We start from the raw sequence: 23,831 nt of genomic DNA on the forward strand, positions 1-23,831 counted from the left end.
GATGAGCTGACAGATGACTGTGAGGAGGTTAGGGTACTAATTTGGTCCTACTGCCTGCGCACCCTGTAACCTGGGCCGGGCACTGAACCTGCCTGGCTCAGTCTCCAGGTCTGTCAAAGTGCTACTTGAGGATGTGTGGTCAGGATGCAGGGATACAGGCCTCTGTCGGGAGCCCTCCAGATAAGCCCCCCACGTGGTTACCCTCCCTCCCTTCCCTCTGCCTCCTTCCAGGCTGAGCCTCGCACTCTTGCCACCACCCTCTGCCAACAGCATCTTCTCTCCTGAAATTGTGCCTCAACTAGATGAGCAGCCATCCTGGTGTGCCCACCGTGGTCCTGGTTTTAGCACAGAAAGTCCCCATCAAGGGAAATCCCCCAGTCCCAGGCCAGCCAGGGTGATTGATCACTCTGTCCTCAACCTGCCCACTCTCTTTCCCCAGGTGTACTCAAACCACAACCTGCCAGAAGCCCTGGTGCGCAGAAGAGCCCCGACACAGCACGTCTGAGGCTGCCAGTCCTGACGGGCCCGCCGGCCGGGTTGGCCCTCCACTGGTGTCTGGAAACGTGACCGCTAAACAGTCCCCTACACTGACGACAACTTTCCCGCTATGGTAAGAGTAGCCCCCTGCACCCAAACTGGACAAGTAGTGCGCTGTGCTGACACCTGCTTTCCCTCGGAGAGTCTGGAATTTTGGTACACGCTGGGCAGAGGGTGCTTACAAGACCAGGCCTGATAAAAACCCCTGGATGCTGGGTCTCTAACGAGCTTGCTTGGTAGACACTTCATGGTCCCAGCTTGTTGCCAGGGGATTCAGTGCCACCAGGGTGACTCTAAGGGGAGAGGTCTGGAAGTTCATGACTGGTCTTCTCCAGAGTTCACCCCATGTGCCTTTTTCTCTTTGCAGGTTTTGCTCTGTCTCCTTAGTTAGAATAAATCTTAGCCATGAGTGTGACTCTATGCTGAGTCCTTTTGGAGAATCACAGAACCTGGGGGGTGGCCTTGGGGACCCTGGACAAACCTGGCCAAGGGCTTTCCTCTCAGGAGAAGACTTTCCCTCAGGGCCTGGTAGCATTGTTGCGTCTCCAGACCCCCGAGTAAGAGGAGGAATCAGACCTGGTGGCTGTCCCAAAGTCAGCCTGGCCCCAGCTCTTGCTGGGCACATGAACATGTCCTTTCTGCCCTTCTCTGTGTACAGGAAACTGAGGCCCAGGGAGGGCAGGACAGCCCATGGGCACATGGAGAGTGAACATCCAGGTCTCCTGCAGCTGCCCAGACCTCCCCATGCCTCTCCGTCCTGGCCAGGGGCTCGCTCCCAGCTGGGTAAGGTGCTGGGCCTTCTGCCCTCCCGAATCCTGAACACGGCCGGCTTCCAGGGGCCCACAGCCCATGGAATTACTCTTCCAGCCTTCCCCCTGGCCCTTCCTTCCATTATGTCCGTCCTTCTACCTTTCCATCCATCCCCCTTGCCCATCACTCCACCTTGCCCAGCCTTCCACCTTGTCCACCAGCAAGTCTTGCAGAGCCCTCCTGGTGCGGGGTGGAGAAGTGCACAGTATAGTGTATGGAGTGGGGCCTGGGGGTGGCAGCCTGTGGGCCAGGCACTGAGCCGTACTGATGGGGCCCTTCTTCCAGCCTCTCCTGCCTTCCACCTGGGCTCCTGCTCTGGGGTCTGTAGGAACTGAGTACCTGTGCTGCAGGGGGCGGCCTCTCTCTAGATAGAGCTATGGTGGGGCTAGGGGATCAGCCTAGTAGGGTGCTGGGAGCTCTGGGGTGGGCTGCTGTGAGCAAGCATTGAGAGGTGGTGCAGTGGGGAGAGAACCCCCTTCGCAGCCCCGGGTCTCTCTGGGATGGATGTCCAGCCCCTGAAAGTGACTATTAAAATATAGTGTGTTAATAGAAAATCTGAGATGACTGCCAGTGAAGATAGTTTATCATTCACAGTTCCCAGGAGAAGGAGGCACATCCCTCCACAAAGAGCCACAAGGGGAAGCACAGGGTCAGCCAGGAGGTGGGGAGGTGGCGGGGCAGGAGTGGGGAGAAACTGTGGGTTGCTTTACTGTGGTTTCCTTGGAAGGAGCTGGAGAGGAAGGATGACAGGCTTATTAGGACCGGCTAGTGTGAATAATGTCAGTGGGCTGTGGGGTGGAGGGTCTCCCCCTAGTGGTGTGGTCCCTGGCCTTGCACTGGGAGAGTGACCAGGAGTATGAGACCCCTAGACGAGGCGGTGGGGGTGTGGTCTCCGAATTGTTTACTTTACACCCCCAAGGAGGGGTGTGGGGGGCAGGAGACTGAGCAAGGTGAGTCAGGCATATCATCGAGGTGTCCAGGGTATGCATGTAGGACAGATGTTAGAGCATCAAGTTTACAGAAGCTGGACACGTGGTTAATGCAGAGACTGGGGCGTGATGAGCATTCTCTGCAGGGGAGGAGTCCTCAGCATGGCAGGGGGAGGGGGGAGGCTGGTGAGCCCCCCCACCCCGTTCCTTCTAAGCTCAAGTCAGGGTGGGCTCAGGGCCCGCCGGGGATCTTTCCTGGGTCTGGGCCCCGGCAGGAGCGGCAGCCCCGTCGAGGGGCTCAGCTCCATCTCAGACTCACCTCTCTCCCCCAGAAGCTCTTCTGGCACCTGCCCAGCACAGGCAGGGGTGTGGGAGGGTGTGCCCACTGTCCTCCAGCCTCTGGGCTTCCTGGAGGTACAATAGCACCGCACTGTGAGTCCCTTTGCATGGTAGGTGTGGCTCCCTCAGGACCTGTAGCCCCATCTTTCTCACACCCTGGAACGGCCCTTTACCTGCCCAGCGTCCAGGCCTCCCTCCCGTGCGTCCTCCTGCAGCCCCTCCTCTCTGGCGCTGCACTGTGCTCCCAGCTGTGCATTACCCAACTCAGGACCTTCCAACGTGGCCGCCCACACACCCCTCCCACCAGCTGGCCCCCAACATGCCCCAGTCCTGGAAGGCCAGCCTTCTTTCCCTTTTTACTTTTTACCTCCCCTGGGAGCAGCTAGAAATGCAGAATTCCAGACCTCCAGAATTGGAATCTGCATTTTGGCAAGATTCCTGGAGATTGGGGGGCACCTTGAAATCAGGAAGCCTTGCAGCCTCACCCAGCAGTCCTTGATTTCCTGGAGCTGCTGAAAACAGCGTGTGGGCCCCACCTGCCTTTCTGACCCAGTGGGTCTGGGTGGAGCCGTCTGACACCACCAGGTGACGCTGCTGCTGATGTGGGCCGAACTTTGGGAACTGCCCTAAGCTGCACTTTGAGCCACCTGAGGTGGCAAATTGGCCTGGGTGTAGGTGTGTAAAGAACTGAAAGTTGCTCACATGGACTGTAGGTGTCGAAAACCGGGCTGCACATAAAAACTGAATCTGGTCCTTGTCCCTGGCACACAGCTTCAAAGACTCTTGCAAATTCCTGAGTGATAGGAATTTCCTTACAATTTCCTTTTGTTATTTGTAATGAGCCCCTTTCCCATACCCAAGTTTATGCTAATGAGGTGACTCTAGGGTGATTAGAGGGCTGGGGATTGAGTTAATCACCGATTGCTGATGATTTCCTTGTAATGCTTTTTTTTTTTTAAATTAATTATTTGGCGGTGCTGGGTCTTAGCTGTGGCACGTGGGATCATCATCATTGTGGCATGCAGGATCTTTAGTTGCGGCATGCAGGCTCTTTAGCTGCGGCATGTGAGCTCTTAATTGCGGCATGTGGGATCTAGTTCCCTGACCAGGGATCGAACCTGGGCCCCCTGTATTGGGAGCATAGAGTCTTAATCACTGGACCACAAGGGAAGTTCCTCATAATGCTTATTCAAGAACCCACAAGAAAGCCTTTGGACACAGAAACTCAGGGATCTTCTGGGCTGGTGATGGTTAATGGGCTGGGAGGGTGGCATACCCTGAGCCCACGGGGACAGAGGTTCCTGTATCCCCCTCCCACGCCCTCACCCTATGTGTCTCTTCATCTGGCTCTTCCTGGTCTGTATCCTCTATAGTAGAACTATAACATAAGTATTGTGCTTTCAGAGATCTGCGGGTCGGTTCTACCAAACTATTGAATCTGGGGGGGTTATGGGAACCCCTGAATTTTAGCCTCAGGGCAGCGGTCCCCAACCTTTTTGGCACCAGGGACCGGTTTCGTGGAAGACAATTTTTCCACGGACCGCGGTTGTAGGGATGGTTCAGGCAGTAATGCAAGCGATGGGGAGCGATGGGGGAGTGATTCGGAGTGATGAGGAGTGATGGAGAAGTGATGGGGGAGCTATGGGGAGCGATGGGGAGCGATGGGGGAGGGATGGGGAGTGATGGGGAGTGATGGGGGAGTGATGGGGAGCGATGGGGAGCGATGGGGGAGTGATGGGGAGTGATGGGGAAGTGATGGGGAGGGACGGGGAGTGATGGGGAGTGACGGGGAAGTGATGGGGAGTGATGGGGAGCGATGGGGAAGTGATGGGGAGCGATGGGGGAGGGATGGGGAGTGATGGGGAGCGATGGGGGAGCGATGGGGAGCGATGGGGGAGTGATGGGGAGTGATGGGGAGCGATGGGGGAGTGATGGGGAGCGATGGGGGAGTGATGGGGAAGTGATGGGGAGTGATGGAGAGCGATGGGGAGCGATGGGGAGCGATGGGGGAGCGATGGGGAGTGATGGGGGAGCGATGGGGAGGGATGGGGGAGGGATGGGGAGCGATGGGGAGCGATGGGAGCAGCAGATGAAGCTTCGCTCTCTCGCCCGCCACTCACCTCCTGCTGTGCCGCATGGTTCCTAACAGGCTGCAAACTGTACCAGTCTGTGGCCCAGGGTTTGGGGACCCCTGCCTTATGGGATTGAGCCCTTGATTGTGGGGCCTGACTTGAACTCTGGGTAGTTTTTTGTTTTTTTTTTTGGCTGCACTGCACTGCACAGCTTGTGGGAGCTGCACAGTTCCCCAACCAGGGACTGAAGCCATGTCCTTGGCTGTGGAAGTGTGAAGCCCTAATCCCTGGACCAGAGGGACTTCCCTCTGGCTGGTTTTGTCAGAGCTGAAATGAATTATAAGACACTCACTGGGTGTGGGGTGGGGTATGCACACGTCACTGGAGGCTCTAAACCAGGCTGCCCGAGGAACAGCCTCTAACACCTTGCCCTCTGTGTGTCCCCGAAGCTGGTCAAGGCCAGTGAGGTCTGGCAGCCGCTGAGCCCCAAGCCCTCCCTGCAGCCTCTGCTCATGCTCCCGAGCCCCCATTCATCAGCACCTCTGAAAGGGGTCAGACCCCAGGGGCCGGCACCGAGAGCCTGGTGGACAAGTCTCTCCCAGCCCAGAGACGCCACCATGGCCCCCAGCTCCCAGCGCCTGGCTCTTCCAGGAGATTCCAGGCCTGCTGGGGAGCTCCTGGGGGCAAAGCCTGTGTGCTTCGCCTGCCCCCCGCCACCCCGGGCAGGTGCCAAGGACAGACAGACAGAGGACCGAGAGACATGAAGCCAAGTGGTATTTTTGTTTGTTTGTTTGTTTGTTTTGCGGTACGCGGGCCTGTCACTGTTGTGGCCTCTCCCATTGCAGAGCACAGGCTCCGGACACGCAGGCCCAGCGGCCATGGCTCACAGGCCCAGCCGCTCCGCGGCATGTGGGATCTTCCCGGACTGGGGCACGAACCCGTGTCCCCTGCATCAGCAGGTGGACTCCCAACCGCTGCACCACCAGGGAAGCCCCAAGTGGGTTTTTATTAGCAGCAGGTAGGAGGCATCTTGGGCTGACTGGATCCAAGAGAGAAGATTCTGGCTGAGGGGACTTGGACCGGTCACTCCTGGCAGCCAGGGGCTCTCAGGGATGTCCCTCACTGGAGAGAGCCCTCTGCAGGGGACGCGGAGGCCTCAGAGGAGGTGGAGCCTGGTCACGGTGGAGGCAGGGGAGGGAGGGATGCTGTGTGTGGGCCAGTGAGCCCTCCACACTACTGTCTCGGGCCCTCACTATCACCCGTGGGCAGGCAGGCAGGCGAGGTCGCAGCTGGCAGGGACTGTTATCTGGGAACCATGTCTCTGGGCTCCTAACCCAGAGCTCCTCCCCAGATTAAGTGGCAAAGGCACAAGCATTGCAGGTGGGCCCAGCTGGACCAAGTCCCACCAAGCAAGTGTTCCTCTGAGCCCCCTTTGCTAGTCTGAGACCCACTCTAACCCAACGGCATCAAGTGCATGCAGAGGCCTGCAGCTGTTGCAGCCCTGGGTCACTGCTGCCTGAGCCCCCGCCCTCTCCTGTGTCTTACTGCCCTCAGGGACCTGCAGAGGCCCCAAGGTCAGGGGAGGCAAAGGGAGAAGCCAAGTCCACCATCCCCAGGGCAGTGTCTCGGGAAGGTGTCTTGAGGGCGGGGTCTCCGGGATGCTTACCTGTGGTGGGGACCATACACCTCATGGCACACGACGAGCTGAAGCAGCACTTCTGGTTTTCCATAATTGGTCATCCCTGGATCACTCGTTTCTCTCTAAGCAGAGCTTTGGGGCCAGCAGGGCCTGCACCCGGGGACAGCGGCCAGCCTTTGGAACAGGTACTAGGGGAGAGGCGGGCCAGGCCTTCATCGCCCGCTGGCTTGCTGGGGCTGCCCCACTGCTGGTCTCTGGCGGCCCCCAACCTTCACCCCCCCTTGGTGGCCTGGAGCTTGAAGGCTGGGAGGGAGACAGCAGCCCTCATGGATCGCTGAGCCAGGCACTGGTGATGTTGGGAGGAAGTGGGCGAGCCTCAGCTGGGCCTCCAGTGGGTCCAGCAGGTGAAGCGGTGTCATGACCGGGCTTTTATGGGGCCACTGGGGGGTTCACTGAGAGCGGAGTGTGGAGTGCCGGCTCAAGGGGACCCTTGACAAAGCTGGTCCGTCCCTCCCTCCAGATGGGGCTCCACTGGGGCGCAGGGACGGCGGCGTTACCTATGAGGGGGACCATGCAGGATCAGCAGCAGGGGCTCCTGGCGCAGCACCTGGTGCCTTGGGGACAGTTCTCATCGTTGACACAGGAGATTGTGCAGGAATCCTCGGAGGAGGAGCTGAGCTCTGGACACACGCCTGCCCTGCACACAGGATGGGCAGGTGGGTGGGGGGTGGCCAGATCCCGCCTCCCCTGGGGCTCCTCAGGGGAAAGCAAGGTGGGGCAAGGACAGAACAATGGGGAGGCTGGTCCCCAGCAGCCCAGCGCTCTGCTCTGCTTCTAGGAAAGAAAAAATCTGCCAGAAATGTGACACAGCTGACAAAAGTGTGAATCAGCTGTAAAAATTAGGAAACAAGGCCTCAGGCGCACTGCAGGAGGTGGAGTTAAGACCCTGAGGGGCCAGGACAGGCTCCCCCCATGCCCAGTTAGCTGCCCGGTCACTTTTCACCCTGGGACAGTGGCCTGGGCCCTGTGGCTCTAGTCCCCCAGCACACGGGCATCTTTGGGCAGTACCCCACTCTTCTGCTGTCACTGACACACCCCGCCGCGGGATGTGCCTCCCCCGTTCTCTCCTCTTGTCCCAGTTACCAAACTGCCTGGTCCGGCAGTGTTTCAGGGGCGCACCTGGAGGGGAGGGAGTTCAGGATGACCCTCCTGGGCGTACCTGGCAAGATGAGGGCCGGGGCCAGCCTGAGGGCAGCCTTCAGGGCGAGCAGGGCCAGGGCCAGGCTGGCAAGACAACGCATGGTGGCGGGTGGCAGGCAGGTGGCAGATGGTGGCTTGTGGCCCCGGGGCACCTTTAAAGGAGGCAGTGGGGGGAGGAGCATGGCGGGGAGGGCGGGCGGCTGGGGCTGCCCCAGGGGGACCGAGGGGCTTCCGGCTTGGACGGAGCCCAGACTGGGCAGCTGCTGCCTCGGGCCGCTTTTGTAAACAAAAAAAGAATTCCTAGTAAGGTGGACCATTTTTTTCCACTTTGAAAGTAATGCGTGTTTACTCTGAGAATTAAGAAAATGAAGGGCAGACGAAGGAAGAAATAGAATCCACAACGACACAACGTGGCGTTGTTTTCCGTGGTCGTGGGGGTGCCCTTCAGGGAGAGGGAGTCACGGGTCCAGTTCAGCACACGGTCCACAGGTAACGGAGAAGGAGGAGGAGCCCAGGCGCAGGGGTATCTGGGGGGGCGTTTTATTTCTCCCATGGTGTCTTTTTGTCTTTTCCTGAACATTCTACAGCAAGAACAGGCCGTCTTGAGTTTATGGGCTGCATGTTCTGTGCAGAGAATGTCGGGCATGCGAGAAAGGGAGGGGCAGGGGCAGTGTCAGGGCTGTTTCTGCACAGGGCGGACACTGGGAAGGCCTCTTCCCAGAAGGGCCCGCCTGTGCCCTGTGAGCGGGACCAACACCAAGGAGACGTGCCCCTCCTTCTCTGGGGAAACTTCCTTGATCCTGCTGCCCTGAGGGCCTGGACAGGGAAGGTGGCCCCGGGGTGACCACGTGTGCTGATGGTCAGTGCCCACCCCTGGTCCAGGCCATACTCTGCCTGGCCTGTGGCCTCTTGACCTTTGACACAGAGCCCCTCAGTGCTTCCCTGGGTACTCGCGTTTCCAGATGTTTTAGCCCGGAACACCCTGCCACTACGACAAGCAGCTCAGGTCCCCCTGGCTCTCCCTGACTCCGGGCCCCATGTAGCACCGTCTCAGTCCCTAGGACCTCTCAGCAGAGTTCTCGGACCTCAGCCCAGGTCCCTCCCGGGGTGGCCAGTGCCGGCCTTCAGGGATGGGGTTCTGGAGTCCTGGCCAATGGCGACTTGCTACCTGCTGGTGCCTCTTTACACTGGCAGCTCACAAGATGCTCCCCCTTTGGCTGCTTCCCCTCCTGCAGTCTGAGAAGAATGCAGTGCACAGGTCAGAGCGGGGTACTGAGGTTCAGAGAAGTGAGGGGTGGCCAGGCCACGGTCACTCACTGGCTGGCCCTGCTGACCTTTCTCTCCCTTTTCTCTGTCCCTCCCCCTACACCACGGCCGGAAGGACTCAGGGTCCTCCTGGCTCAGATGCTGGGTCTGAGGCCAGGCTGACCACACCAGGAACTCAGGCCACGGGGCCGTGGCCTCATACTGAGTCGCCAGCCTCTGGCTCCCTGGGACACAGCCCTTGGGCTATGGGACCTGTGGTCATAGGGTCACAGGGCCTGGTCCCTTCCTCCTTGACCATAGGGCTGGCTACATACTTTGTGGGGTGCCTTGTTTAACAAGTGGGAAGAAAGTGTTGGTAAAGATACTAAATACAAAGGTTTTCCTCTTTTCCACGTCTCTCATTTTTAAAAATGGTGTTTTTTAAAAATGTCACTCTAGCTAAATTAAAATTAAATGTTTCTATTATTAGTGTGAATATTACCATTCATCTTTTTTTTTTTTTTGCGGTACGCGGGCCTCTCACTGTTGTGGCCTCTCCCGTTGCGGAGCACAGGCTCTGGACGCGCAGGCTTAGCGGCCATGGCTCACGGGCCCAGCCGCTCCGCGGCATGTGGGAGCTTCCCGGACCGGGGCACGAACCCGTGTCCCCTGCATCGGCAGGCGGACTCTCAACCACTGAGCCACCAGGGAAGCCCACCATTCATCTTTATATTGTGCAATGCCAGTTTAAATGAGAACACGAGAGCATTTGACTCTTATGTGGAATCACCAAAATCGTACTTTACATCCCTGGTTGGGATGGGCACATGTATTTCATTCTGCACAAAACTTACAAAGTGCTTTCTCTTCACTTTTTTTCCTTTTATTTTCAGATTCACTCTTTTTTTTAAAAAAATAAATTTATTTACTTTTGGCTGCATTGAGTTTTCGTTGCTGCGCATAGGCTTTCTCTAGTTGTGGCGAGCGGGGGCTACTCTTCATTGCAGTGTGCAGGCTTCTCATTGTGGTGGCTTCTCTTGTTGCGGAGCATGGGCTCTAGGTGCACGGGCTTCAGTAGTTTTGGCATGTGGGCTCAGTAGTTGTGGCTCTCAGGCTGTAGAGCGCAGGCTCAGTAGTTGTGGCACGTGGGCTTAGTTGCTCAGCGGTATGTGCGATCTTCCCGGACGAGGGCTTGAGCCTGTGTCCCCTGCATTGGCAGGCGGATTCTTAACTGCTGCGCCACCAGGGAAGTCCCCATGCTGGTCTTTCTGGCCAGCTGAGCTTTCGCATATTAGCATGATCCTATCACTCACCATCCCTCCCCCCAGCCACCCCTGCCATCTGAAATTCTTCCTATACAACCTGGGGGGTGAAGTCCAAACACAGGGTGTGGCATGAATGCCCTTCCCATGAAGTGGTCAAGCGGGAGGGTTTGAATCCATGCCTGGGTGGGTCCAGCCCTGGCTCTGCTAGTTCTGTGACCTTGAACTATTTACTGTTTCTCACCTGTGCATGGGGTGAGGCTGTTGCCTAGGGAACCCAGGTGTTGCAAAAGCATTTGGCACCTGGGGCATAGCACGTTAGAGGACATTCCTGTCCTTGACATTCTCTGATCTCTGTGATTTAGGTTGAGACTTTTGGGGCGGTGAGGGCTGTTAGCAGATTACACCTCAGAATGTATTTTGTTATGATCAACACAAGGGCATTGGCTAACGTTGAAGTCTTGCCTAAGATTTGAAGGCTCAAGATGTAAGGCCCCTGGGCAAACCCCTCGTGGAAGGAGTCTGTCCTTGGGAATCGGGCTCTGGTCTCATTTGCTGTGTGACCTCAGACAGGTCGTTTCCCTTCACGTGCCCCTCAGTTCTCCCACCTATGAAACGGAGGCAACGACCGCATCTTTCATAATGGGTAGGTGTGAGGGTTACATGAGGTGGTAAATTAGTGAAGGTGCCTCTTATCTAGAAAGCTTTCTACAGATTACAACTGAGGTTATTTAGAAGATAATTTCAAAGTTCTTAAATTAGAAAAATAATTGATACACATTGCAGAAAACTTGCACAATTCAGAAAAGCATAAAGAAGAAAAAGAAAATCACACGTGATCTGTGTCCTGGAGCTACCTTGTTAATGTCTTCGTTCACCTTCATCTGGCTTTTTCCTATGTAAGCACATGTGTGTCTGTCACATCCCAGCATATATACACAGACTGTTCCCCCCAGGCAATCTCGTGTCACTGGGGCTGTGCTGCAGGTGTGGTACAGTCACATTTTACTCAGAGCACTCCCATGCCTTCAAGACTTATGGAAAGCATGGTGGTCAGTGGTGGGGAACCAGGTCACTTCCCTGGCAGGCCACCACCATTAACCCATTTCCTCAGCTTCTAAGAGAACGCTTCACACAGCCATGAGACTGGGACTGCACTTTTCATCTGGAGGGGGAGTGGAGGCCAGCTCTAATTGCTGGGTGCTGGGTAGGCCAGGCCAGGGGGGATGCAGGCCCGGTGGGCTTGGGGGGAAGGGGAGGGGCAAGAGGTGTTGGCAGGCCAGGCCTTCAGGCAGGTTGTCGGCCCCGAGGGCTAGACGCAGAACCAGGAGTTTCCAGGAATGATGTTCCCTGGGCTCACCAGCCCCGGGGCAGGGACGTGGGGTCCTCGGGCCCTGGGGGTGTTCACTGGCCCCTCTGGCCTGGCCTCAGCCCATCTTCTTTCAAGACCTGCAGGCCTTTTCTCTCTGCACAGCTCCTGTGTGTCAGGATGGATGGGGAAACTGAGGCTCAGCCGTGATCTCCCGGAGCATCAGTTACATGGTGAGGTAAGCGCATAGTGTCCCCACTGGTTCTGTGGGGTCAGCTGGGTTTGGGGTTTCCTCCAGACTCTCATGCCCAAGACCAGGTAGGGGAGCCCACGCCATTCACACGCTTGCCCCTCTCTGTGGGGACCATCACGGCCCCTGGGTGGGAGTCCCGTCCTCATCGGATCTCTCACAGCTCACGAACTTTTCCACACCCTGATCTTACCAAGTCAGTGCATGTAGTGGTTGCTTCTCCTGCCTCTTGCTCCTCTCCAGAAATTTCTTTCCTCCCCCAAGTTTCTCAAGGCTCTATCGGCACCTCTTGTTCAGGACTCCTGGGTGTGGGGCTGTCGGGGAGCCCTGCCCCTTCCCTCATGATCCAACAGCACTGTGGTCCCCTCGGGCTCCCATGGGGTCTGCTGGGTTAGCGGGACATCCAGGGTGAAGGGTGTGCTGCAGGGGCTGCCGGTGGTCCTGGTAGGAAGGCTTGGGTGGCTGCGCCCCACGGCATCACCCCTGTTCGGGGTCCCTACTCTTCATCCATTCATCCAAGCTGGTTGTCTGGCCAGGGACACTGGTGAATGCAGCCCTCTGGTCCCAGGTGTGCACTGGTGCAGGCATCTCACCGGCTGGGGACCTGGAGGCTGAGAGAGGCCGGAAGATGTGGACGGTCCAGGGGCCATGAGGGGTGGTGCTGCCAGGCACAAAGAAACGGGGTCTTCTAGGGCAGCGGTCCCCAACCTATTTGGCACCAGGGGCCAGTTTCGTGGAAGACAATTTTTCCACGGATGGGGGGCGGGGGGCAGTGGTGGGAGTGGTTCGGGCGGTAATGCCAGTGATGGGGAGTGGCAGATGAAGATTCCATCGCCCACTGCTCACCTCCTGCTGTGCGGCCTGCTTCCTAACAGGCTGCCGACCGGTACTGGTCCACGGCCCCGGCGTTGGGGACCCCAGTTCTAGGGGAGTCTGATAACCACGTCACTCAAGTGGGAGGGAGCTGGGGAGGTCGCAGACCTGGACCACACAGGGCATGGAGCCAGGCCAGGTGTCAGGGTGGGTGGGCACGGCCAGTATGTTTCAGAAAGGCCCTCTGCTGGCTGACTGGGAGGTGGGACCGTGAGGGGCAGGGAGACCCCGGGAGAGCCCACTGCCTGTCTTGCTGATAAGGGTGAGGCCTGGGCAGAAGGAATGTGGACCAGGGGCCTGGGTGTCCTGGAGCTGAGGAAGTGGGGGTCCAGCCCCGTGATCAGGGGGAGAGCAGGGTGGAGCCTCCCCCCTCGTGGTGTCTCCATAAACCCTTGAATCCCAGCCCAGTGGGCTTGTCCTGCCTCAGATGGAGCCTTGGGTAGAGAATTAGCACTAATGGGCTCACAATGGGAGGGCTTTTCAACAAGGCCAGCGAGCCAGAGGCACACCCCTTCCTTCATGATGGGGGCCTGACAGCTCGGAGAGCGGAGCAAGGCTTGCCGGGAGGACAGGGACCAAGGAGAGGATCTGTACAAGCCTGCAGGTCGCATCCCCAGGGCCAGGCCAGGGCCCACAGCACCACCCTGCCGGCTTAGAAAAGAGGCCAAAACTGTTTCCCACAATTCCTGCCACTAGGAGTCAGAGGTCAGAGGCTCCCACTTTACTCAACAGACATGACAACCTTGCAGCCCTGTCACCTCCATGACATTTAAAATTTTATGTTTGTTCTCAACATTAAAGTAATTGGAGGGACTTCCCTGGTGGCGCAGTGGTTAAGAATCTGCCTGCCAATGCAGGTGCCACGGGTTTGAGCCGTGGTCCAGGAAGATCCCACATGCCGTGGAGCAACTAAGCCTGTGTGCCACGACTACTGAGCCTGCACTCTAGAGCCTGCAAGCCACAACTACTGAGCCCACGTGCCACAACTACTGAAGCCCACGCGCCCTAGAGCCCGTGCTCCACAACAAGAGAAGCCACGGCAATGAGAAGCCTGCGCACTGCAGTGAAGAGTAGCCCCCGCTCGCTGCAACTAGAGAAAGCCCGCACGCAGCAATGAAGACCCAACGCAGCCAAAAAAAAAAAAAAAAAAAGAGTAATTGGAGATTTTTCATAAAATCTAGCTTTCTTCTGTGGAAATAAACAAAACCAACGAGATGGGGAAGGCAGAGGTGTGTGTTCAGAGCTGGCTGTAGCGAGGGAGTTGCTCCCATCACTTGGTTTGGCAGAGACTCAAGGGCAGGCAGGGCAGTGGGACAGCTTCCTGGAGGAGAAGGAGGGCTCAGGGCTGCCCTGGTGGGGGCTGTGGGCCTGGGGAAGCTGGAGGTGCCCTCACTAGAAGGGGGGGTCCCATGTGATTGGTTGGGGGAGCGTGTTTGGCTTTCTCTGGTTGGTCCTGAGTTGGAGGTAGGGACTGAAATTAGGGAAGCTGTCAGTTATCGACCAAATTCTGGCCTTTTGGGGCTGATTGTTACAGGGGTTATTGTTTAGCTTCCTGGATTGTCCCTAGAGACAGCAGGCTGGCTTCCTGGGCTGGCTGCTGCGGGCTGCGGGTCAGAAGTCTGTTTTCTATGTGATTCGGGTGTCAGTCTCACTGGGTCCTCTTGAAGAATCAGAAGCCAGCCTTGCGCTTCTGTAATGGTGGAGAGGCAACTCAGATCCACTTCCCCTTCCCAAGGGCGACTCAGGAAGCCAAGCAATAGTGGTCAGAATTCTCACTGAAAGCATCAAAACCCACAGGATTGGAAGACAGGGACCCCAAGGTAAGCCTGGACAGCTGCCTTTGCGTTCCTGCTCTAGGAAGTGAGCCGTGAACGGGAGCTTTGCTTTGGCCATGTCCCTTTGTCCTAGCTGATCCATGACGTGGGCTTTGTGCAAGGCCACCGGGGACAGGGGACTCCGTTACCATTGATCCATGAGCGCAAGCAGTGCAGCGGAGAATACAGGCACGGGGCCAGACTGGGGCTAGTTCGGGCCTGTCCAGTCTGGGAGAAGGGGACTGAGGCCAAGAGTGGGGAGTGTCTGGGCTTCCCTGGTGGCGCAGTGGTTGGGAGTCCGCCTGCTGATGCAGGGGACACGGGTTCGTGCCCCGGTCCGGGAAGATTCCACATGCCGCGGAGCGGCTGGGCCTGTGAGCCATGGCCGCTGAGCCTGCGCGTCCGGAGCCTGGAGCTCCGCAACGGCCACAATGGTGAGAGGCCCGCGTACCGCAAAAAAAAAAAAAAAAAAAAAGCGGGGAGTGTCTGGAGGGGCTGGAACGGTGGGAACATGGGGACCGAGGGGACAGCAGCAGAGACAGAGACCGCACGTCTCGATGGTCCAGGAAAAGGGCTTTGCACGTTCGTCCAAGTGTGATGGGAATAAATGAAGGGCCTGAGCAGAGGAGGGTCTGGTGCGTGTTTAGAAAGACCTCTTGGGCTGCTGTGTGAACAGAGGGAGGGGTGGGCAGGGTGAGGGGGGAGACCAGGTGGCTTCTACAGCAGCAGGGGTGAGGCGGGGCGCTGTGCGGTGAGGGGCATCCATGCACTTTGGAGGCGGACCCACTGGGACCCGGATATACAGCAAGCCAGAGGCCAGAAGTGTCCGGAACATCAGGGGAGCTGTCAGCTTATGGGAAATGCATGGGGTTTGCAGGGAAGGAGTGCAGGGAGGGGTTCCTGGCTGAGCCCCAAGACACCACATTTGGGAACTGGTTGGGGAGAAGGATGCAGAACTCCAGGTGGAAGAGGGGTGGGCGGAATGGAAGCACCAAGAGCAGCACCTTCCAGGGGAGGGGACTCCCCCTAGGTGTCCCGGCTGAGCCTCCTTGTGAAGACAAGGAAAAAAGTCCTGAACAGAAAACAGACCTCGCCGGGTAGCAGCAAATGATCAGGAGCTGAGTTAGGTGAAAGAAGGACCCCAGGAAGGCTCAGCAGAGCCGTAAGTGGCCTTTGACCTGCCAGCCGAACTTGGTATTGAACACAGCCAGCAGGAGACAAAACCCAGGATGTGCCCAAGATGGGGCTCTAAGGACTCAAAGATCTAGAAATCAAACTCTCCCACCCACAGAACATGGCAAGGAAAACCATCTCAAACTGTGGCCCAGAGCAGAGTAGAGAATATACCTCTTGAGGATTCACACCAAACACGTGCAGCACAGAGCAGCCTGCAGGGGAGCTCGGCGCTCTGCAGACACAGGGATGGCTGATGCCCTTTACGAAGTAAAACCCGGAGAAGAGAAACACTGTGGAGACCATCGTGTGGGGTCCCGAGGTTCCTCTCTGGAAGGGTGTTTGTGGGGCAGGGCTCTCCCCACTCCTGGTAGCCGCTGCTGGTCTCTGGCACACAAGGGTGGTGATGGTAGGGCCCGCCAGCAGGCCTTTTCGATCTGGAGATTTCTGTCTTAGCGGTAGGCTCCAAGGATGGACGTCCGTGCCTGGGTCCCTCTGCAGCACGGGGAGGGAGATGGGAGAGTGGGGGCAGGGGTCCCAGGTGGCCCCCGGCCAGCCCACCTAGCGCTTAATCTTGTCCAAGTGGGTTTCTGACTCTGGTGGTTAAACAAGGCTATGAATGGATCAGGTGTGGAACAACACCTGGGCTCAAGCTCTTCTTGTGGTGACAATGGCTGTTGTCTTTTTTAAAAATTTATTTATTTTATTTATTTACTTTTGGCTGTGTTGGGTCTTCGTTGCTGCGTGTGGGCTTTCTCTAGTTGCGGCGAGCAGGGGCTACTCTTCGTTGCGGTGCGTGGGCTTCTCATTGCCGTGGCTTCTCTTGTAGAGCACGGGCTGTAGGCACATGGGCTTCAGTAGTTGTGGTGCACAGGCTTAGTTGCTCCGCGGCATGTGGGATCTTCCCGGACCAGGGCTCAAACCCGTGGTCCCTGCATCGGCAGGCGGACTCTCAACCACTGCGCCACCAGGGAAGCCCTGGAAGCTTTTTGATTACTGCTTCAGTCTCTGTATTAGTGATTGGTATATTCAGATTTTTAAAATTTCTTCCTGATTCAGTCTTGGAAGTTTGTATGATTTTAAAAATTTGTCCATTTCTTCTAGGTTGTTCAACTTGTTGGTGTGTAGCTGTTCATAATATTCTCTTATAGTCCTTGTATTCCTGTGGTATCTATCTTTTTTTCCTCCTCTTTGTTTCTGATTTTATTTATCAAAGCCTTCTCTCTTTTTTCCTTAGTGAGTCTAGCTAATAGTTTGTCAATTTTGTCTTTGCAAAGAACCAGCTCTTAGTTTCTTTGATCTTTTCTGTTGTCTTTTTAGTCTCTATTTGATTTATTTTTGCTCTGGTCTTTATTATTTCAGTCTTTATATTAACTTTGGGCTTCATTTGTTCTTTTTCTAGTTCCTTTAGGTATAAAGTTAGATTGTTTACTTGAGATTTTTCCTGTTTCTTGAGTTGACCTGTATTGCTATGAACTTCTCTCTTAGTACCACTTTTGCAGCATCACATGTTGGTATGTAGTATATTTATTTTTATTTGTCTTCTGGTAATTTGTGATTTCTCCTTTGATTTCTTTGTTGACCCAGGAGTTGTTCAGTAGCATGTTGTTCAGTCTCCACATATTTGTGATTTTTCCCACTTTCTTCTTGTAGTTGACATCTAGTTTCATTCCATTGTGATCAGAAAATATGTTTAATATGATTTCAATCTTAAATTTATTGAGACTTCTTTTGTGTCTCAACATATGGTTTATCCTTGAGAAAGTTCCAAGTGCACTTGAGAAGAATGTGTATTGTGCTGCATTTGGATAGAATGTTCTTTATAAATCTATCAAATCCATCTGGTCTAATGTTTCACTTAAGGGTGTTGTTTCCTTGTTGAGTTTCTGTCTGGATGATCTTTCCACTGATGTTGGGGGTGTTAAACTCCTCTACTATTATTGTGTTACAGTCAATTTCTCCGTTTAGAACTGTTAATAATTACTTTAAATATTTTGGTTTTCCTATGTTAGATGCATATATATCGATCATTGTTCTGTCTTCTTGATGAATTGTCTCCTTTATCAATACATAACGTCCATCTTTGTCTCCTGTTACCTTTTCTGGCTTGAAGTCGTTTTGTCTGATATAAGTATGGCTATACCAGCTTTGTTTTGGCTGCCATTTGCTCGAAGTATCATTTTCCATCCCTTAACTTTGAGCCTATGTTTGTCTCCAGAGCTGAGGTGAGCCTCTTAGAGACAGCATATAGTTGGGTCTTATTTTTTAATCCACCCACTCTGTGTCTTTTTTTTTTTTTTATAGATTTATTTATTTATTTATTTATTTATTTATTTATTTATTTTTGGCTGTGTTGGGTCTTCATTGCGGTGCGCAGGCTTCTCACTGCAGTGGCTTCTCTTGTTGTGGAGCACAGGCTCTAGGTGGGTGGACTTCAGTAGTTGAGGCAGGCAGGCTCAGTAGTTGTGGCTCACAGGCTCTAAAGCGCAGGCTCAGTAGTTGTGGCGCACGGGCTTAGTTGCTCCGCGGCATGTGGGATCTTCCCAGACCAGGGCTCAAACCCGTGTCCCCTGCATTGGCAGGCAGATTCTTAACCACTGTGCCACCAGGGAAGCCCCACTCTGTGTCTTTTGATTGGTGAAGTCAATCCAGTTTCACTTAGGGTGATTATTGATAAATGAGGATTTAGTACTGTCATTTTATCTTTGGTTTTCTGGTTTCTCTATACCTCCATTGTTTCTTTTTCCTTGTGTTTCTGTCTGCCATTTTGGTTTGGTGGTCTTCTTTGGTATTTTTCTCAGTTTCCTTTTTTTTTGTTTTTTTTGTGTTTCATGTCTCTGCTCTGTGTTTATGTTTTCTTCGTTACCCTGAGGTTTGTATAAAATGTCTCATAGATAAAATAGTCCTTTTTCTTTTTAAAAAATCTTGTGTGCCTGCCAATGCAGGGAACAAGGGTTTGAGCCCTGGGCCGGGAAGATCCCACATGCTGCGGAGCAACTAAGCCCGTGTGCCGTAACTACTGAGCCTGCTTTCTGGAGCCCGTGAGCCACAACTACTGAAGCCCGTGTGCCACAACTACTGAGTCCTTGTGCCTAGAGCCCGTGCTCCACAACAAGAGAAGCCACCGTGATGAGAAGCCCATGCATTGCAACAAAGAGCAGCCCCCGCTCGCTGCAACTAGAGAAAGCCTGTGTGCAGCAATGAAGAATGAACGCAGCCAAAATAAATAAGTAAATAAATAAATTTATATAAAAAAAACTTGTGTGAATTATTATGGAAATACAGCATCAAAGCTAGCCTCCTAATCTCATCTCCCCCCCACCTTTTAAAATTGAAGTATAGTTGATTTACGTTTTGCTAGTTTCAGGTGTACAGCAAAGCGATTCAGTTACATATATTCCTTTTCAGATTCTTTTCCATTATAGGTTATTACAACATATTGATTATAGTTCCCTGTGCTATACAGTAGGTCCTTGTTGTTTATCTATTTTATACGTAGTAGTGTGTATCTGTTAATCCCAAACTCCTAACTTATCCTGCCCTCCCCCCTTTCCCCTTTGGTAACCAAAAGTTTGTTTTCTATGTCTGTGAGTCTAAAACAGTCCTTTTTCTGCTGATAGTATCTTATTTTCATTTACCTATATGAGTTTCATCCTTTTCTTCTTCCCCTTTTATGTTTTTGTTGTCTCAAATTATCCCTTTTTTTGTTGTAAGTTTGTTACTTATACCTGAAAATGAGATAGCTATAGCTGTTTTTCTGCTTTCCTTTTTTTTTTTTTTTTTTTTTTTTGCGGTATGCGGGCCTCTCACTGTTGTGGCCTCTCCCGTTGCGGAGCACAGGCTCCGGACGCGCAGGCTCAGCGCCCATGGCTCACGGGCCCAGCCGCTCCGCGGCACGTGGGATCCTCCCAGACCGGGGCACGAACCTGTGTCCCCTGCATCGGCAGGCGGACTCTCAACCACTCCGCCACCAGGGAAGCCCCTTGCTCAAAGTTTTGTGTATTTTTGCTGTTTTGTTTTTGGTAGAAGAGTTCCTTTCAGCATTTCTTGTAAAGCAGGTCTAGTGGTGATGAATTCCCTCACCTTTGTTTGTCTGGGAAAGTCTTTATTTCTTCTTCATTTTTGAATGACAAATTTGCTGTATAGGGTATTCCTTTTTTTAAAAAAATTAATTTATTTTATTTTTGTGTTGGGTCTTCACTGCTGCACGTGGGCTTTCTCTAGTTGCAGCGAGCGGGGGCTACACTTTGTTGCAGTGCGTGGGCTTCTCATTGCGGTGGCCTCTCTTGCTGCGGAGCACAGGCTTCAGGCATGTGGGCTTCAGTAGTTGTGGCTCGTGGGATCCAGAGTGCAGGCTCAGCAGCTGTGGCACATGGGCTCAGTCGCTCTGCAGCATGTGGGATCTTCCCAGACCAGGGATCAAACCCCTGTGCCCTGCACTGGCAGGAGGATTCCCAACCACTGCGCCACCAGGGAAGTCCCTGTATAGAGTATTCCTGAGTGACAATTTTTATCTTTCAGTATTTTGAGAATGTCACTCCACTCCCTCTGGTCTGTAGGGTTTCTGCCGAGAAATCTGCTGATAGCCTAATTCGGGTTCCTTTGTAGATTACCATTTTTTCCCCGGCTGCCTTTAAATTCTTTCTTTTTCCTTGACTTTTGGCAATTTTAATATAATGTGTCTCAAAGAAAGTCTTCTTGCGTTGAGGTAATTAGGTGTTCTTGTAACTTCATGGACTTGTGTATCCAGTTCCTTCCCCAAATTTGGGAAGTGTTCAGCTATTATTTCTTTAAATAAGCTCCCTTCTCCCTCTCTTCTCCTTCTGGGATACCCATTATGCTAATATTGCCCTTCCTAAAAGATAGCTCTTGTAGGATTTCCTCATTTAAAGGAATATCTTATTTCTCTTTCCTCTTTTACTTGTATTATTGTTAGATTTCTATCTTATATCTTGGAGCTCACTAATTCTCTCTTCCATATGGTCTGCTCCATTTCCAGTGCTAATACTCTCTTCATCTCATTTATTGAGGTCTTCAGATCCAGAATTTCTCTTTGGTTCCTTTTGAGAGTTTCGGTCTTTTTGGTAAAGTGTACCTTCTGTTCATCGTTTTTATTCCTGAGCTCATTAAACTGCCTTTCTGACTTTTCTTGTATCTCTGAGTTTTTCTTTTTTTTTCTTTTTTTGAGGTACACGGGCCTCTCACTGTTGTGGCCTCTCCCGTTGCGGAGCACAGGCTCTGGACACGCAGGCTCAGCGGCCACGGCTCACAGGCCCAGCTGCTCCGCGGCATGTGGGATCTTCCCGGACCGGGGCTCGAACCCGTGTCCCCTGCATTGGCAGGCGGACTCTCAACCACTGCGCCACCAGGGAAGCCCTCTCTGAGTTTCTTGATGACAGCTATCTGAATTCTCTATCAGATCACAATATTTCATGACTTTAAGTTTGGTGTCTGGAGAATTGTCATTTTCTTTTTGTGTAGTGTTACTGTGGTTCTTCGTGTTGTTTGATGAACTGTGCTGGTGCATTTGAGACTGGACAGATTGGGAATTAGAGTCCTTTCTTTTATTTTCCAGTAGGTGGCGCTATCACACAAGTTTTTGGTTTCTCTTAGCTGAGCTGCCTCTGGTTCTATTTCAGTGCACTTTCCAGCTTCGTCGTCTCTGTAAAAAGTGTGGCTCTGTGCCTTCATTGTCATTTCTTGTGCCTCTGGGGTCATTGCTGCCTTGTTTCTGCCAGGGCTGCTGTCGTCCCTGGGATGGTGGGCTCTTTCCTTATGTCTGGGATCCCCGGAGACACAGGCTCCCTGTGGAGGAGGGAAGACGAGGGGAGGGGAGCCAGGGTCCACCTCTCCTGTGTCTGGTGTTGTAAGGTTCCCGGGCTCCACCACTGCAGATGGGGGCGTGTCGTGGGCGCCTCAGTGGCTGGGAGGATGGTCCCCCAGCCCTCACTGCCACTGCTGCCCAGTTACCTGTGGCCACGGGTGCCGGTGCATCTGGGACGCCTGAGTCGTATGTGCCCCTTCTTCTGCTGCTCCTGGGTTCTCTGAAGCTGTGGGCTCAGCTGCCGTGGTCAGAGGGCTGGGACTGCAGGCAGGCACCCATTCCACTGTTCCCACGGTTCTGTCTTCTCTATTTCAGTTCACCCACCTTTAGATGTACTGATGTGTGGACATTCCCCGTCCTGTTGTGTTGGGCAGAGGAGCCTTTGCTGAGCTGTGGATGTCTTACCGGGTATAGATCGAAGGGGAAGGACAAAGGTAGTTTTCCACTCCACCATGTTTCTGAGGTCACTCTTTAACTTTAAAAGACAGTTTTACAATTACCGAGTGGTAGCATGATCATAACAAATTAATTAAAAACAATTTGGCATCTTCCACGTTCTATTATTTTACATGAATCTCATCTAAAAAATTAAAAAGCAGTTTGCACAGCCAAAGTGTAACCGGAAGAGCCAAATTTGACATGTTGGATCTGTTCCTTTTACTTTAACCTTTGCTTTCCGCCGCTTTTGTTCACTAAAAGGATACTGTCTCTACACAATGGCCTGCCTCTGGGAACCCCGCCCCTCTGCCTGAATGTTAAACCAAAGTGCCTTTGTTCAGGCAAACATCCGGACCCTGTCCACCTGTGGATGGCTGCAAGAAAGAAGAAATTAACACCTCCCCTCCCCAAGGCTGGTCATTCCAGGTGATATCTGCAAAACTTATGGCCTTTTTACTTTACTTCCTCATCTCCTCCCCCTCTCTGTGCTATAAAAGAAACTGGCATCCAAACCCCGATAAGATGGTTATTTTGAGACTTTAATCTGCCGTCTTCTCGATCTGCCTGCTTTCTGAATAAAGTCGTATTCCCTGCCTCAACACCTGTCTCTGATTTATTGGCCTGTCGTGCGGTGAGCAGAGCGAGCTTGGACTCGGTAACAAAAGGAGAAACCATGGATCACACAGAGGTGGGGGAAGCATGCAGCTAGACCAGAGGAAGAACCGGCATTTGGGCTCCATCTCTCTGCAGACCAGTGTTCTCCACTGCTCGTGCTGCCGGGCAGTTTCATTAAGTTCGGCAAAGACAGTTCTATTCCAGCACTTGATGGCAAAACCCGTTTCCCAGGCTGCGGAGGGGGTGGCTTGGGGCTACCAGATGTCACGGCAGAGAGCTGTAACCACAGAGAATCCTGAGCCCAGAAGTGGGAGGGGGTGTCAGAGAAGGAGCCAGGGATAGCTGCTCAGAGGAGACGACTCCAGAGCTGGATCTTGGCGTGTGAAGTTGGGGGCAGAGCCAGGTGGAGACAGAAGGCACAGTCATCCAGGGCAGCAGACATGGAGGAGGGCCCCCAAGGCTAAGTGCGAAGGAAATGGTGGTTTCCAAGAATAAGAAAAGTCAGCGTCCTAAGTGAACAGCGAGGGCACGGAGTCGCCTGGAGAGAGGAGCAGAGGTCCCTTGTGGCTGGAGAGACTGCACACAGCTCTCCCCTCCAGGCTCAGTGCAGGGAGAGCAGACCCAGCCGCCTCTGAATCCACTCCTGCCAGGATTCTGCCGACCTCTGTGGGCATCCCTAGCCCTCATCGTCCTGCTCCCCGTGATGTGTGGTCCTCTTGTGCCCACTGTGACACCAGGCGCTCCCGGCCTGGCAGCCCCTCCTTTGTGCCTGGCGGGAGGCTTAACCTCCTGCAGCCAGCCTCTAAATGGCGAGGTCCTGAACGCACGTGGCCGAGCCCTCTGCACGGCCCACCCCAGGCAGCCCTGTTTGTCCTCTGAGCTCCGGCCAGCCCCTCTCCAGCTAAGCCTGCACCTCCACCACCAAGCCTGGCCAGAACCCTGGGGCCTTCCGGCCAAGTCCTGCCAATGTTATCCCTAAATACGTCACTTCCACTCCTCACTCTCACCTACCTCCCTGTCCCTGTGACCTTGTGCCTCAGGGTCGGTCCTCCTAACCGCTTCTCAAAATGCAGATGTAATGGCTCTCTTGCTCACCAGCTTTGGCAGGCTGAGTGATCTGCCAGCCAGAGAGGGTGGGACATGCATGACCACCACCCATCCATCCATTCATTCAGCAGGTATGCATTGGGCACGTACTTTTGACTTGGCACTGTTCAAGGAGCATGCTTCCCACAGGAGACAGACAACCGTTCTTTCATTTCAGCCACAGGGGTGTGTAGGAGAGCAGGGCCGAGATTTGAAGCCAGGGAAGTTGGACAAGCCAGACTCCAGCATGTGCTACAGAGGGACTTCATGCGAATCAGGTCATTGATGAGGTAAGCAGGTCATGTTATTGAAGGCTCAGGTCTGCCATCCCTAATGTGAACTTCAGCCGGAATATCTGTCAGGGTCCAGCTGGAAAAGGAAAGCTTGTTTATGGTGGGACTTTTCCAGTGTATACC

General features: G+C 53.9%; 1 protein-coding gene across 1 annotated transcript in view; it reads left to right on the forward strand.

Annotated features, from left to right (window-relative positions):
• The window catches only part of LOC309827182 (uncharacterized protein), a gene marked incomplete at its 5' end in the record, with an annotated part of 27,217 nt that extends 4,912 nt beyond the window's left edge, over positions 1–22,305 (forward strand). The window contains 4 exons of the mRNA XM_082661720.1: positions 440–610; positions 1,196–1,320; positions 21,592–21,710; positions 21,976–22,305. Of these exons, the coding sequence (XP_082517846.1) occupies positions 440–610; positions 1,196–1,320; positions 21,592–21,665 (370 nt within the window). The 3' untranslated portion in view covers positions 21,666–21,710; positions 21,976–22,305. The remainder of the gene's footprint in view (positions 1–439; positions 611–1,195; positions 1,321–21,591; positions 21,711–21,975) is intronic.
• Positions 22,306–23,831: the final 1,526 nt, after the last annotated feature.

The sequence above is a fragment of the Grampus griseus genome, assembly GCF_964374135.1.
Source record: "Grampus griseus genome assembly, chromosome: 9".
In the NCBI taxonomy this organism is placed as follows: domain Eukaryota; kingdom Metazoa; phylum Chordata; class Mammalia; order Artiodactyla; family Delphinidae; genus Grampus; species Grampus griseus.